The following is a 15000-nucleotide window of genomic DNA, read 5'->3' as shown; positions in this document are numbered from 1 at the left end:
AGGGTAACATCATTCCCTGGTAGAAACATATTCCAGTCATGTCTGTTTCATGTCGCTCGATGAAATATTTCTTTCCGGACAGAAAAATTCCCCTTTTCTGTATCCTTTTATAACTTTTTCAGTCAACATTTCATCAGTAAAGATCTTGCGAAGATTATTGATCAGGATCGAAAGAAAGAAGGATGAAAAATACGAAGTAGTGGGGAAATAAGGAAGGATCGAAATGAAAGCTGTAGGATCAAAAAGAATAAATATAAAATCCCAGAATAGTAGCGAAAGGAAGAAATATGCCATAGCCAAGTGCCGTAGGTAATTCAGAGTCGTAACGCCAGTGAATCGGGATAAGAAGACCCAGTACAATTAGCGCTTTACCCCTGACTGACTGTGAATCAGGTGGTAGAGGTATACATTATGAGAAAGTCTTAAGAGCGTCTTCATTGTGGCCTTCATTCTCCCCGAGATTAGACAATAGGGAAGGCGTGGCTATAGCCTCTATAATGTCAAGATTAAAGTGTGTTAGTGTTAGCCTTATCGAAAAAGTCTGAAACACCTGCGAAAAATGGAAGTCATTTGAAAACAAAGTTCATAGATAATCTCATCTTGTTATTTCAAGGATGTCAAACATAGTTCTTGTCAATACCAACATACAGAAAGAAGCTGCTTCGTTGCTATATGGCAACTGTAATTTTAGAATACACACCAGTGATCGAGTTTAAAACTAATCTTTTAATACGCTCAACAAGTAAGTATCATCTAACGTTGATTTTTGGTCACTTCTACCTCACTTTCATCAGAAATTAATCACTTCACTTCTAACTCTCTCTCTCTGTTTCTCATAATATAAATAATAATGATGATAATCATGATAATAATAATTATGAATATGATGGTAGAAATAATGATGATAATCATAATAATAATGATGATTATGATGGTGGAAATAATGATGATAATCATGATAACAATAATAATTATGATGGTAGAAATAATGATGATTAAGAAAATATAGTAATAACAAAAGTAATAATAATGATAATAACAATGGAATAATGATAATCACAATGATAATTACAAAGATATCAGCAAGAATATTAACAAACTAAACAACAACTATGACAGAAACAACAATAATAATCAAAATAAAAATAAAGAATATTATTATGATTATCCTTATTATCATCTTCCATATTATCAAGTTCATTATCACATTTGCTATCATTACCATCATAATGAAAGGAAATAATGTTTAATGTTTGTCTTATTATCCATTATCTATTCATCTATCATTTACTATCATGATTATTGTTTTAATCATGATTGAAATTATTAGTCTATAAAAATATCATAAATCTTGAAGAAATGAATAACGAATCTGATTGGACAGCCCTTGAAAAGGAAAAGGTCGATTACACGAGGAGGGGAGTGGCCAGGGGCGGGGCCGTTTCTGTGAGACATCGAGTATAAAAGCCAGCTACTCGATGTACCATGTATCACATTCGATCTGTCTTCTTCATCATGTTTACTAAGGTGAGGATCCTCAGTCATCAGTAGAATTGAGAGCGTTTTTTAGAATGGTTCAGCATCATATATATATATATATATATATATATATATATATATATATATATATATATATGTGTGTGTGTGTGTGTGTGTGTGTGTGTGTGTGTGTGTGTGTGTGTGTGTGTGTGTGTTTGTACAAACACCTTTATTTGCCTCTGTTTCTTACATTAAATATTTTATTTATAATTTCAGACCGTCGTCGCTCTCGCCCTTGTGGCTGTCTCTTTGGCTGCTCCTTCTCAGCCTTCCTACGGATATGCTCCTCCGGCAACCTATGACGTAAGAGAAATTTGTATATATTGTGAACTGTATGCTCATATCCTGTAATTGCTTCAGTTGGTTTAATTCCTCATGCATAATGCATACTATTTCTACCTTTTCTTTAGGCTCCTGCTAAGTACGACTTTAACTACGCCGTTAAAGACGACTATTCCGGAAACGACTTCGGTCACCAGGAGGCCCGTGATGGCTATGACACACAGGGTTCCTACTACGTCCAACTGCCCGACGGTCGTCTGCAGAAGGTCACCTACACAGTCAACGGCGACTCTGGTTACGTGGCTGAGGTCAGCTACGACGGTGAGGCCCAGTACTCTGAATACAAGCCTGCTCCTGCCTACAAGCCTGCTCCTGCCTACAAGGCTGCTCCTGCCTACAAGGCTGCTCCTGCCTACAAGCCTGCACCTGCCTACAAACCCGCCCCCACCTATGCCTAAATGAAACAGATGAATATATTTATGGTGAATATTTATTAAACGAAAATTTCATCACCACTCATTTGTATTCTATAACCTAATAACGAAAAATGACGTCTTCTATAAGCGCAAAGAACTTGGATGTTAAGGGTTCCCGGTGATAACATCACAACCTTGTACTAAAAGTTGATTGGGTAATTGGAACCGCTGCCAGCCGTAAATGTTAACTGGAGAAACTATCTCTATCCTTATTTCTAGTACTCTCACGTTGGCAATATAAACAAACTAGCGAGACTGTATATATGAATTTCACTAGTTGAATCTTTTTCAATAACTTTGAGAAATGGGAGGCGCTAAGAAGCACTAAATGGAGCATTTCATAATATTTCTAAAGATGTAGAACATGGCTATCCTGACCTATCAAGAAATTGGGCTCTACCCGCGCCGACAGCTTATCTTAAGCCAAGATACCGGCTTGGAGATTTCAATTTATTGTTTACATTTGATTACAAACCAGAGAGTTAGAGCTATCGACGCTTATTTCTTGATTAATCTTTTCTCACCTAGTATTCAAAATGCTAAGAAAAGTAATGCTCAACTGCAGAGAAAGAAACTAAAATATCTGCATTATATTCAACACGTAAGTTCCAATATTTGAATAATTCGATATACATCAACTTCATAGAGCTAATACAGTTATGTAGGCAATACCGTAGACACAAGAGTGAGAGAGAGGAGAACGAAAGAGAAAGAAAGGACGAGAAAGAGAAAGAGAGAAAGAAAAATAGAAAGAGAGCGAATCAGTGTGAGAGAAAGAGGAAATTATTTTCTAATTTTGATGGGTAGCGGGCCATAAGTATTTAAGAATGCTAGAGGTTAGTTTAGGTCTAAAGAAAATCGAATAGCATTGTCATTTGGGTTCAAGAGGGTAACATCATTCCCTGGTAGAAGCATATTCCAGTCATGTCTGATTCATGTCGCTCGATGAAATCTCTTTTTCCGGACAGAAAAATTCCCCTTTCCTGTATCCTTTTATAACTTTTTCAGTCAACATTTCATCAGTAAAGATCTTGCGAGGATTATTGATAAGGATCGAAAGAAAGAAGGATGAAAAATACGAAGTAGTGGGGAAATAAGGAAGGATCGAAATGAAAGCTGTAGGATTAAAGATAATGAGTATAAAATTCCAGAATAGTAGCGAAAGGAAGAAATATGCCATAACCAAGAGCCGTAGGTAATTCAGAGTCGTAACGCCAGTGAATCGGGATAAGAAGACCCAGTACAATTAGCGCTTTACCCCTGACTGACTGTGAATCAGGTGGTAGAGGTATACATTATGAGAAAGTCTTAAGACGGTCTTCATTGTGGCCTTCATTCTCCCCGAGATTAGACAATAGGGAAGGCGTGGATATAGCCTCTATAATGTCAAGATTAAAGTGTGTTAGTGTTAGCCTTATCGAAAAAGTCTGAAACACCTGCGAAAAATCGAAGTCATTTGAAAACAAAGTTCATAGATAATATCATCTTGTTATTTCAGGGATGTCAAACATAGTTCTTGTCAATACCAACATAAAGAAAGACAATATTACCGTCAAGCAGCTGCTTCGTTGCTATATGGCAACTGTAATTTTGTGATACACACCAGTGATCGAGCTTAAAGCTAATCTTTTAATACGTTCAATCAGTAAGAATTATCTAACGTTGATTTTTGCTCACTTCTCCCTCACTTTCATCAGAAATTAATCCCTCCACTTCTAACTCTCTCTCTCTCTCTTACTCATAATATAAATAATAATGATGACAATCATGATAATAATGATGATTATGATGGTAGAAATAATGAAGATAACCATGATAATAATAATGATGATTATGATGGTGGAAATAATGAGGATAATCATAATAATAATAATGATTATGATGGTAGAAATAATGATGATTAAGATAATAAATATAGTAATAACAAAAGTAATGATAATGATAATAACGATAGAGTAATGATAATCACAATAATAATTACAAAGATATCAGCAAGAATATTAACAAACTAAACAACAACTGTGACAGCAACAACAATAATAATCAAAATGAAAATAAAGAATATTATTATGATTATCATCATTATTATCATTATCATTATCCTCCACATTATCAAGTTCATTATCACAATTGCTATCATTACCATCAGAATGAAAGAAAATAATGTTTAATGTTTGTCTTATCATCCATTATCTATTCATCTATCAGTTACTATCATGGTTATTGTCTTAATGATGATTGAAATTATCAGTCTATAAAAATATCATAAATCTTGAAGAAATGAGTAACGAATCGGATTGGACAGCCATTGAAAAGGAAAAGGTCGATTACACGAGGAGGGGAGTGGCCAGGGGCGGGGCCGTTTCTGTGAGACATCGAGTATAAAAGCCAGCTACTCGATGTGCCATGTATCACATTCGATCTGTCTTCTTCATCATGTTTACTAAGGTGAGGATCCTCAGTCATCAGAAGATTTGAGCGTTTTTTTTAGAATGGTTCAGCATCATATCTATCTATCTATCTATATATATATATATATATATATATATATATATATATATATATATATATATATATATATATATATGTGTGTATTATTTTTAGAATGTTATTTAGATGGTTCAGCATCATATATATATATATATATATATATATATATATATATATATATATATATATATATATATATATATATACGTATGTATGTATGTATGTACAAACACCTTTATTTGCCTCTGTTTCCTACATTAAATATTTTGTCTATAATTTCAGACCGTCGTCGCTCTCGCCCTTGTGGCTGTCTCTTTGGCTGCTCCTTCTCAGCCTTCCTACGGATATGCTCCTCCGGCAACCTATGACGTAAGAGAAATTCGTATATACTGTGAACTGTATGCCCATATCTTGTTAATGCATCAGTTGGTTTAATTCCTCATGTATAATGCATACTATTTCTACCTTTTCTTTAGGCTCCTGCTAAGTACGACTTTAACTACGCCGTTAAAGACGACTATTCCGGAAACGACTTCGGTCACCAGGAGGCCCGTGATGGCTATGACACACAGGGTTCCTACTACGTCCAACTGCCCGACGGTCGTCTGCAGAAGGTCACCTACACAGTCAACGGCGACTCTGGTTACGTGGCTGAGGTCAGCTACGACGGTGAGGCCCAGTACTCTGAGTACAAGCCTGCTCCTGCCTACAAGCCAGCTCCTGCCTACAAGCCTGCTCCTGCCTACAAGCCTGCCCCTGCCTACAAACCCGCCCCCACCTATGCCTAAATGAAGGAGATGAATATATTTATGGTGAATATTTATTAAACACAAATTTCATCACCATTCATTTGTATTATATAACCTAATAGCGAAAAATGACGTCTTCGGTAAGCGCAGATAACTTTGAAGAGAACATCACAATATATTATATCACAATATCAAAGTCTAAGAAAAAGTACCAATATGGCAATTGATTTTAGAAGTTTGCAGCGCATTAATATTATTTCTGTGTTACAGTTTTTACTAAACAATTGGAAAACGACAAATGAAAACTTTTATCAATATTCTGAACTTTTAGCAAACGGTATCTTGAGGATTGATTAAAAATATAATCCATAAAGAGGAACTTTACCTATTTATATAAATCAAATTCATGTTGATTCTACAGGTATGTAGACAATTTTGTAGAAACAAAAGCGAGCGAGCGATAGAAAGAGAGAGAGAGGGGTGGGGGTGGGGGGAAGAGAAAGAGAAAGAAGAAGAAAAAAAAAAGAAATAGAGAAAGAAAGATGGTGTCATTCAGAATGAGAAAGAGGATATTGTTTTCTAATTTTGATGGGTAGCGGGCCACAAGTATTTAGAAATGCTAGAGGTTAGCCTTGGTTTAAAATCGAATAGCATTGTCATTTGGGTTCAAGAGGGTAACATCATTCCCTGGTAGAAGCATATTCCAGTCATGTCTGTTTCGTGTCTCTCGATGAAATATCTCTTTCCGGACAGAAAAATTCCCCTTTTCTTTATCCTTTTATAACTTTTTCAGTCAACATTTCATCAGTAAAGATCTTGCGAGGATTATTGATATGGATCGAAAGATAATAGGATGAAAAATACGAAGTAGTTGGAAAATAAGGAAGGATCGAAATGAAAGCTGGAGGATCAAAAAGAATAAATATGAAATACTAGAATAGTAGCGAAAGGAAGAAATATGCCATAACCAAGAGCCGAAGGTAATTCAGAGTCGTAACGCCAGTGAATCGGGATAAGAAGACCCAGTACAATTAGCGCTTTACCCCTGACTGACTGTGAATCAGGTGGTAGAGGTATACATTATGAGAAAGTCTTAAGAGCGTCTTCATTGTGGCCTTCATTCTCCCCGAGATTAGACAATAGGGAAGGCGTGGCTATAGCCTCTATAATGTCAAGATTAAAGCGTGTTAGTGTTAGCCTTATCGAAAAAGTCTGAAACACCTGCGAAAAATCGAAGTCATTTGGCAACTGTAATTTTAGAATACACACCAGTGATCGAGTTTAAAACTAATCTTTTAATACGCTCAACAAGTAAGTATCATCTAACGTTGATTTTTGGTCACTTCTACCTCACTTTCATCAGAAATTAATCACTTCACTTTTTCTAATAATATCTCTGATTCTGTTAATAATCTATGAATATAAATAATAATGATGATAATCATGATAATAATAATTATGAATATGATGGTAGAAATAATGATGATAATCATGATAACAATAATTATGATGGTAGAAATAATGATGATTAAGAAAATATAGTAATAACAAAAGTAATACTAATGATAATAACAATGGAATAATGATAATCACAATGATAATTACAAAGATATCAGCAAGAATATTAACAAACTAAACAACAACTATGACAGAAACAACAATAATAATCAAAATAAAAATAAAGAATATTATTATGATTATCCTTATTATCATTATCATCATCTTCCATATTATCAAGTTCATTATCATATTTGCTATCATTACCATCATAATGAAAGGAAATAATGTTTAATGTTTGTCTTATCATCCATTATCTATTAATCTATCAGTTACTATCATGGTTATTGTCTTAATGATGATTAAAATCATCAGTCTATAAAAATATCATAAATCTTGAAGAAATGAGTAACGAATCGGATTGGACAGCCATTGAAAAGGAAAAGGTCGATTACACGAGGAGGGGAGTGGCCAGGGGCGGGGCCGTTTCTGTGAGACATCGAGTATAAAAGCCAGCTACTCGATGTACCATGTATCACATTCGATCTGTCTTCTTCATCATGTTTACTAAGGTGAGGATCCTCAGTCATCAGAAGATTTGAGCGTATTTTTTTAGAATGGTTCAGCATCATATCTATCTATCTATCTATCTATCTATCTATCTATATATATATATATATATATATATATATATATATATATATACGTATGTATGTAAGTATGTACAAACACCTTTATTTGCCTCTGTTTCCTACATTAAATATTTTGTCTATAATTTCAGACCGTCGTCGCTCTCGCCCTTGTGGCTGTCTCTTTGGCTGCTCCTTCTCAGCCTTCCTACGGATATGCTCCTCCGGCAACCTATGACGTAAGAGAAATTCGTATATACTGTGAACTGTATGCCCGTATCCTGAAATTGCTTCAGTTGGTTTAATTCCTCATGTATAATGCATACTATTTCTACCTTTTCTTTAGGCTCCTGCTAAGTACGACTTTAACTACGCCGTTAAAGACGACTATTCCGGAAACGACTTCGGTCACCAGGAGGCCCGTGATGGCTATGACACACAGGGTTCCTACTACGTCCAACTGCCCGACGGTCGTCTGCAGAAGGTCACCTACACAGTCAACGGCGACTCTGGTTACGTGGCTGAGGTCAGCTACGAGGGTGAGGCCCAGTACTCTGAATACAAGCCTGCTCCTGCCTACAAGCCTGCACCTGCCTACAAGCCTGCACCTGCCTATAAACCCGCCCCCACTTATGCCTAAATGAAAGAGATGAATATATTTATGGTGAATATTTATTAAACGAAAATTTCTTCACCACTCATTTGTATTCTATAACCTAAAAGCCAAAAATGACGTCTTCTATAAGCGCAAAGAACTTGGATGTTAAGGGTTCCCGGTGATAACATCACAACCTTGTACTAAAAGTTGAATCTCTATCCTTATTTCTAGTACTCTCACGTTGGCAATATAAACAAACTAGCGAGACTGTATATATGAATTTCATTAGCTGAATCTTTTGCAATAACTTTGAGAAATGGGAGGCGGTAATAAGCACTAAATGGAGCATTTCATAATATTTCTAAAGATGTAGAACATGAAGATACCGGCTTGGAGATTTCAATTTATTGTTTACATTTTATTACAAACCAGAGAATTAGAGCTATCGACGCTTATTTCTTAATTAATCTTTTCCCACCTAGTATTCAAAGGGCTAAGAAAAGTAATGCTCAACTGTAGAGAAAGAAACAAAAATATCTGCATTATATTCAACACGCAAGTTCCAACATTTGAATTATTTGATATACATCAAATTCATTGGGCTGATACAGTTATGTAGGCAGTACTGTAGACACAAGAGTGAGAGAGAGGAGAACGAAAGCGAAAGAGAGAGAGGACGAGAAAGAGAAAGAGAGAAAGAGGAAATTATTTTCTAATTTTGATGGGTAGCGGGCCACAAGTATTTAGGAATGCTAGAGGTTAGTCTAGGTCTAAAGAAAATCGAATAGCATTGTCATTTGGGTTCAAGAGGGTAACATCATTCCCTGGTAGAAGCATATTCCAGTCATGTCTGTTTCATGTCGCTCGATGAAATATCTCTTTCCGGACAGAAAAATTCCCCTTTTCTGTATCCCTTTATAACTTTTTCAGTCAACATTTCATCAGTAAAGATATTGCGAGAATTATAGATCAGGATCGAAAGAAAGAAGGATGAAAAATACGAAGTAGTGGGGAAATAAGGAAGGATCGAAATGAAAGCTGTTGGATTAAAAAATAATAAATATAAAATCCTAGAATAGTAGCGAAAGGAAGAAATATGCCATAACCAAGAGCCGTAATATCAATAATCATGATCATAATAATGATGATTATGAAGGTAGAAATAACGATGATTAAGATAATAAATATAGTAATAACAAGAGTAATGATAATGATAATAACATTAGAGTAATGATAATAACAATAACAATTACAAAGATATCAGCAAGAATATCAACAAACCAAACAACAACTGTGACAGCAAAAACAAAAATAATCAAAATGGAAATAAAGGATATTATTATGATTATCCTTATTATCATTATCCTCCACATTATCAAGTTCATTATCACAATTGCTATCATTACCATCAGAATGACAGAAAATAATGTTTGATGTTTGTCTTATCATCCATTATCTATTCATCTTTCTGTTACTATCATGATTATTGATTTAATCATGATTGCCACTATTAGTCTATAAAAATATCATTAATCTTGAAGAAATGAGTAACGAATCTGATTGGACAGCCCTTGAAAAGGAAAAGGTCGATTACACGAGGAGGGGAGTGGCCAGGGGCGGGGCCGTTTCTGTGAGACATCGAGTATAAAAGCCAGCTACTCGATGTGCCATGTATCACATTCGATCTGTCTTCTTCATCATGTTTACTAAGGTGAGGATCCTCAGTCATCAGTAGAATTTAGAGCGTTTTTTTATTTTTATTAGAATGGTTCAGCATCATATATATATATATATATATGTATATATATATGTATGTATGTATGTATGTATGTACAAAGATCTTTATTTACCTCTGTTTCCTACATTAAATATTTTATCCATGATTTCAGACCATCGTCGCTCTCGCCCTTGTGGCTGTCTCTTTGGCTGCTCCTTCTCAGCCTTCCTACGGATATGCTCCTCCGGCAACCTATGACGTAAGAGAAATTCGTATATACTGTGAACTGTATGCCCATATCTTGTTAATGCATCAGTTGGTTTAATTCCTCATGTATAATGCATACTATTTCTACCTTTTCTTTAGGCTCCTGCTAAGTACGACTTTAACTACGCCGTTAAAGACGACTATTCCGGAAACGACTTCGGTCACCAGGAGGCCCGTGATGGCTATGACACACAGGGTTCCTACTACGTCCAACTGCCCGACGGTCGTCTGCAGAAGGTCACCTACACAGTCAACGGCGACTCTGGTTACGTGGCTGAGGTCAGCTACGACGGTGAGGCCCAGTACTCTGAATACAAGCCTGCTCCTGCCTACAAGCCAGCTCCTGCCTACAAGCCTGCTCCTGCCTACAAGCCAGCTCCTGCCTACAAGCCTGCACCTGCCTACAAACCCGCCCCCACCTATGCTTAAATGAAAGAGATGAATATATTTATGGTGAATATTTATTAAACACAAATTTTATCACCATTCATTTGTATTTTATAACCTAATAGCGAAAAGTGACGTCTTTGGTAAGCGCAGATATCTTTGATGAGAACATCCCAATATATTAAATCACAATATTAAAGTCGATGAAAAAGTACCATTATGGCAATTGATTTCAGAAGTTTTCAGCGCATTAATCTTATTTCTGTGTTACATTTTTTACTAAACAATTGGAAAACGACAAATGAAAACTTTTATTAATATTCTGAGCTTTTCAAAACGGTATCTCGAGGGTTGATTAAAAATATAATCCATAAAGAGGAACTTTACCTATTTATATAAATCAAATTCATGTTGATGCTACAGGTATGTAGACAATTTTGTAGAAACAAAAGCGAGCGAGCGATAGAAAGAGAGAGAGAGAGAGAGAGAGAGGGGGGGGGGGGGAGAAAGAGAAAGAAAGAAAAAAAGAAATAGAGAAAGAAAGATGGTGTCAGTCAGAATGAGAAAGCGGATATTGTTTTCTAAATTTTGATGGGTAGCGGGCCACGAGTATTTAGAAATGCTAGAGGTTAGCCTTGGTTTAAAATCGAATAGCATTGTCATTTGGGTTAAAGAGAGTAACATCATTCCCTGGTAGAAGCATATTCCAGTCATGTCTGTTTCGTGTCTCTCGATGAAATATCTCTTTCCGGACAGAAAAATTCCCCTTTTCTTTATCCTTTTATAACTTTTTCAGTCAACATTTCATCAGTAAAGATCTTGCGAGGATTATTGATATGGATCGAAAGATAATAGGATGAAAAATACGAAGTAGTTGAAAAATAAGGAAGGATCGAAATGAAAGCTGTAGGGTCAAAAAGAATAAATGTGAAATACTAGAAAAGTAGCGAAAGGAAGAAATATGCCATAACCAAGAGCCGAAGGTAATTCAGAGTCGTAACGCCAGTGAATCGGGATAAGAAGACCCAGTACAATTAGCGCTTTACCCCTGACTGACTGTGAATCAGGTGGTAGAGGTATACATTATGAGAAAGTCTTAAGAGCGTCTTCATTGTGGCCTTCATTCTCCCCGAGATTAGACAATAGGGAAGGCGTGGCTATAGCCTCTATAATGTCAAGATTAAAGCGTGTTAGTGTTAGCCTTAACGAAAAAGTCTGAAACACCTGCTAAAAATGGAAGTCATTTGAAAACAAAGTTCATAGATAATCTCATCTTGATATTTAGAGAATGCCAAACATAGTTCTTGTCAATACCAAAATGCAGAAAGACAATATTTTCGTTAGGCAGCTGCTTCCTTGCTATATGACAACTGTAATTTTATAATATACACCAGTGATTGAGCTTAAAGCTAATCTTTTAATACGTTCAATCAGTAAGAATTATCTAACGTTGATTTTTGCTCACTTCTACCTCTTTCATCAGAAATTAATCACTCCACTTCAAACTCTCTCTCTCTCTCTCTGTCTCTCTTACTCATAATAGAAATAATAATGCTAATCATGATAATAATAATTAATGATTATGATGGTAGAAAGAATGATGATAATCATGATAATAGTAATGACGATTATGATGGTAGAAATAATGATGATAGTCATGATAATAATAAAGATTATTATGATGGTAGAAATAATGATGATAATCATGATAACGATAATGATGATTATGATGGTAGAAATAATGAGGATAATCATGGTAATAATAATGATGATAATGATGGTAGAATAATGATGATTATGGATATAGTAATAATAAGTGTAATGATAATGATAATAGCAATAGAGTAATGATATTCACAATAATAATTACAAAGATATCAGCAAGAACATTAACAAACTAAATATCAACTATGACAGCAACACCAATAATAATGAAATTGAAAATGAAGAATATGATTATGATTATTCTTATTATTATCATTATCATCATCTTCCACATTATCAAGTTCATTGTCACAATTGTTATCATTACCATCATAATGAAAGAAAATAATGTTTGATATTTGTCTTATCATCCATTATCTATTCATTTATCAGTTACTATCATGATTATTGTTTTAATCATGATTGTAATTATTAGTCTATAAAAATATCATAAATCTTGAAGAAATGAGTAACGAATCTGATTGGACAGCCATTGAAAAGGAAAAGGTCGATTACACGAGGAGGGGAGTGGCCAGGGGCGGGGCCGTTTCTGTGAGACATCGAGTATAAAAGCCAGCTACTCGATGTGCCATGTATCACATTCGATCTGTCTCTTTCATCATGTTTACTAAGGTGAGGATCCTCAGTCATCAGTAGAATTGAGAGCGTTTTTTAAAATGGTTCAGCATCATATATATATATATATATATATATAAATATATATATATATATATTCATATATATATATATATATACATATATATATATATATATAAATATATATATATATATATTCATATATATATATATATATATTCATATATATATGTATGTACAAAAAAACTTTATATGCCTCTGTTTCCTACATTAAATATATTGTCTATAATTTCAGACCGTCGTCGCTCTCGCCCTTGTGGCTGTCTCTTTGGCTGCTCCTTCTCAGCCTTCCTACGGATATGCTCCTCCGGCAACCTATGACGTAAGAGAAATTCGTATATACTGTGAACTGTATGCCCATATCCTGTTAATGCATCAGTTGGTTTAATTCCTCATGTATAATGCATACTATTTCTACCTTTTCTTTAGGCTCCTGCTAAGTACGACTTTAACTACGCCGTTAAAGACGACTATTCCGGAAACGACTTCGGTCACCAGGAGGCCCGTGATGGCTATGACACACAGGGTTCCTACTACGTCCAACTGCCCGACGGTCGTCTGCAGAAGGTCACCTACACAGTCAACGGCGACTCTGGTTACGTGGCTGAGGTCAGCTACGACGGTGAGGCCCAGTACTCTGAATACAAGCCTGCTCCTGCCTACAAGCCTGCTCCTGCCTACAAGCCAGCTCCTGCCTACAAGCCTGCACCTGCCTACAAACCCGCCCCCACCTATGCTTAAATGAAAGAGATGAATATATTTATGGTGAATATTTATTAAACACAAATTTCATGACCATTCATTTGTATTTTATAACCTAATAGCGAAAAATGACGTCTTCGGTAAGCGCAGATAACTTTGAAGAAAACATACAATATATTTAAATCACAATATCAAAGTCTTAGAAAAAGTACCAATATGGCAATTGATTTCAGAAGTTTGCAGCGCATTAATATTATTTCTGTGTTACAGTTTTTACTAAACAATTGGAAAACGACAAATGAAATCTTTTATTAATATTCTGAACTTTTAACAAACGGTATCTTGAGGATTGATTAAAAATATAATCCATAAAGAGGAACTTTACCTATTTATATAAATCAAATTCATGTTGATTCTACAGTTATGTAGACAATTTTGTAGAAACAAAAGCGAGCGAGCGATAGAAAGAGAGAGAGAGAGGGGGGGGGGGGGGGGGGGGGAAAGAAAGAAAGAAAAAAAAATAGAAAAAGAAAGAGGGTGTCAGTCTGAAAGAGAAAGATGATATTGTTTTCTAAATTTTGATGGGTAGCGGGCCACGAGTATTAAGAAATGCTAGAGGTTAGCCTTGGTCTAAAATCGAATAGCATTGTCATTTGGGTTCAAGAGAGTAACATCATTCCCTGGTAGAAACATATTCCAGTCATGACTGTTTCATGTCTCTCGATGAAATATCTCTTTCGGACAGAAAAATTCCCTTTTTCTGTATCAGTCAACATTTCATCAGTAAAGGTCTTGCGAAGATTATTGATCAGGATAGAAAAAAAGAAGGATGAAAAATACGAAGTAGTGGGGAAATAGGGAAGGATCGAAATGAGAGCTATAGGATTAAAAAGAATAAATGTAAAATACTAGAAAAGTAGCGAAAGGAAAAAATATGCCATAAGAACCGAAGGTAATTCAGAGTCGTAACGCCAGTGAATCGGGATAAGAAGACCCAGTACAATTAGCGCTTTACCCCTGACTGACTGTGAATCAGGTGGTAGAGGTAAACATTATGAGAAAGTCTTACGAGCGTCTTAATTGCGGCCTTCATTCTCCCCGAGATTAGACAATAATGTCAAGATTAAAGCGCGTTAGTGTTAGCCTTACCGAAAAAGTCTGAAACACCTGATGAAAATCGAAGTCATTTCAAAACAAAGTTAATAGATAATCTCATCTTGATATTTAGAGGATGCCAAACATAGTTCTTGTCAATACCAACATAAAGAAAGACACTATTTTCGTATGGCAGCTGCTTCCTTGCAAG

The 15000-nt window shown here is 35.4% G+C and overlaps 5 protein-coding genes across 7 annotated transcripts; all 5 read left to right on the top strand.

The window, feature by feature from the left end:
* Nucleotides 1-1479: 1479 nt before the first annotated feature.
* On the top strand, nt 1480-2336 carry LOC122265160 (cuticle protein 19-like). Its single transcript, XM_043034306.2, has 3 exons — nt 1480-1527; nt 1756-1842; nt 1950-2336. The coding sequence occupies exons 1-3, from the start codon at nt 1486-1488 to the stop codon at nt 2277-2279; spliced, it is 459 nt and encodes a 152-aa protein (XP_042890240.2). The 5' UTR covers nt 1480-1485; the 3' UTR covers nt 2280-2336.
* Nucleotides 2337-4703: 2367 nt separating this feature from the next.
* On the top strand, nt 4704-5632 carry LOC122265159 (cuticle protein 19-like). Its single transcript, XM_043034304.2, has 3 exons — nt 4704-4745; nt 5070-5156; nt 5264-5632. Exons 1-3 carry the CDS (start codon nt 4704-4706, stop codon nt 5573-5575), a joined length of 441 nt encoding a protein of 146 aa, XP_042890238.2. The 3' UTR covers nt 5576-5632.
* Nucleotides 5633-7563: 1931 nt separating this feature from the next.
* On the top strand, nt 7564-8359 carry LOC122265170 (cuticle protein 7-like). The gene is made up of 3 exons (XM_086550988.1): nt 7564-7605; nt 7815-7901; nt 8009-8359. Exons 1-3 carry the CDS (start codon nt 7564-7566, stop codon nt 8300-8302), a joined length of 423 nt encoding a protein of 140 aa, XP_086407114.1. The 3' UTR covers nt 8303-8359.
* A 1570-nt stretch (nt 8360-9929) lies between these two features.
* LOC122265174 (pro-resilin-like) lies at nt 9930-10730 on the top strand. Of its 3 annotated transcripts, none has more exons than XM_086550913.1 (4): nt 9949-9971; nt 10150-10236; nt 10344-10587; nt 10642-10730. In XM_086550913.1, the coding sequence occupies exons 1-4, from the start codon at nt 9960-9962 to the stop codon at nt 10671-10673; spliced, it is 375 nt and encodes a 124-aa protein (XP_086407039.1). In that variant the 5' UTR covers nt 9949-9959; the 3' UTR covers nt 10674-10730. The 3 variants fall into 3 exon arrangements, with proteins under 3 accessions (XP_086407026.1, XP_086407039.1, XP_086407037.1); XM_086550911.1 differs by having other exon boundaries at nt 10344-10605; XM_086550900.1 differs by having other exon boundaries at nt 9930-9971; nt 10344-10730.
* A 2196-nt stretch (nt 10731-12926) lies between these two features.
* On the top strand, nt 12927-13790 carry LOC147472348 (cuticle protein 19-like). The gene is made up of 3 exons (XM_086550944.1): nt 12927-12968; nt 13228-13314; nt 13422-13790. Exons 1-3 carry the CDS (start codon nt 12927-12929, stop codon nt 13731-13733), a joined length of 441 nt encoding a protein of 146 aa, XP_086407070.1. The 3' UTR covers nt 13734-13790.
* The last annotated feature ends 1210 nt before the right edge of the window (nt 13791-15000 follow it).

Source organism: Penaeus japonicus, unplaced genomic scaffold, assembly GCF_977035675.1.
Source record: "Penaeus japonicus unplaced genomic scaffold, GWHDUDI00000001_assembly GWHDUDI00000002, whole genome shotgun sequence".
NCBI classification, from domain to species: domain Eukaryota; kingdom Metazoa; phylum Arthropoda; class Malacostraca; order Decapoda; family Penaeidae; genus Penaeus; species Penaeus japonicus.
The sequence above is the reverse complement of the archived record's forward strand: the minus strand, read 5'-3'. Positions and strand labels throughout refer to the sequence as shown.

Excerpts from the sequence above, each read along its gene's own strand:
- LOC122265160 (XM_043034306.2), top strand. The coding sequence starts at position 1,486 with ATGTATCACATTCGATCTGTCTTCTTCATCATGTTTACTAAG. Across the intron at positions 1,528-1,755 it reads TCTTCATCATGTTTACTAAG|ACCGTCGTCGCTCTCGCCCT; the intron begins GTGAGGATCCTC and ends TTATAATTTCAG. Across the intron at positions 1,843-1,949 it reads CTCCTCCGGCAACCTATGAC|GCTCCTGCTAAGTACGACTT; the intron begins GTAAGAGAAATT and ends CCTTTTCTTTAG.
- LOC122265159 (XM_043034304.2), top strand. The coding sequence starts at position 4,704 with ATGTATCACATTCGATCTGTCTTCTTCATCATGTTTACTAAG. Across the intron at positions 4,746-5,069 it reads TCTTCATCATGTTTACTAAG|ACCGTCGTCGCTCTCGCCCT; the intron begins GTGAGGATCCTC and ends CTATAATTTCAG. Across the intron at positions 5,157-5,263 it reads CTCCTCCGGCAACCTATGAC|GCTCCTGCTAAGTACGACTT; the intron begins GTAAGAGAAATT and ends CCTTTTCTTTAG.
- LOC122265170 (XM_086550988.1), top strand. The coding sequence starts at position 7,564 with ATGTATCACATTCGATCTGTCTTCTTCATCATGTTTACTAAG. Across the intron at positions 7,606-7,814 it reads TCTTCATCATGTTTACTAAG|ACCGTCGTCGCTCTCGCCCT; the intron begins GTGAGGATCCTC and ends CTATAATTTCAG. Across the intron at positions 7,902-8,008 it reads CTCCTCCGGCAACCTATGAC|GCTCCTGCTAAGTACGACTT; the intron begins GTAAGAGAAATT and ends CCTTTTCTTTAG.
- LOC122265174 (XM_086550900.1), top strand. The coding sequence starts at position 9,930 with ATGTATCACATTCGATCTGTCTTCTTCATCATGTTTACTAAG. Across the intron at positions 9,972-10,149 it reads TCTTCATCATGTTTACTAAG|ACCATCGTCGCTCTCGCCCT; the intron begins GTGAGGATCCTC and ends CCATGATTTCAG. Across the intron at positions 10,237-10,343 it reads CTCCTCCGGCAACCTATGAC|GCTCCTGCTAAGTACGACTT; the intron begins GTAAGAGAAATT and ends CCTTTTCTTTAG.
- LOC147472348 (XM_086550944.1), top strand. The coding sequence starts at position 12,927 with ATGTATCACATTCGATCTGTCTCTTTCATCATGTTTACTAAG. Across the intron at positions 12,969-13,227 it reads CTTTCATCATGTTTACTAAG|ACCGTCGTCGCTCTCGCCCT; the intron begins GTGAGGATCCTC and ends CTATAATTTCAG. Across the intron at positions 13,315-13,421 it reads CTCCTCCGGCAACCTATGAC|GCTCCTGCTAAGTACGACTT; the intron begins GTAAGAGAAATT and ends CCTTTTCTTTAG.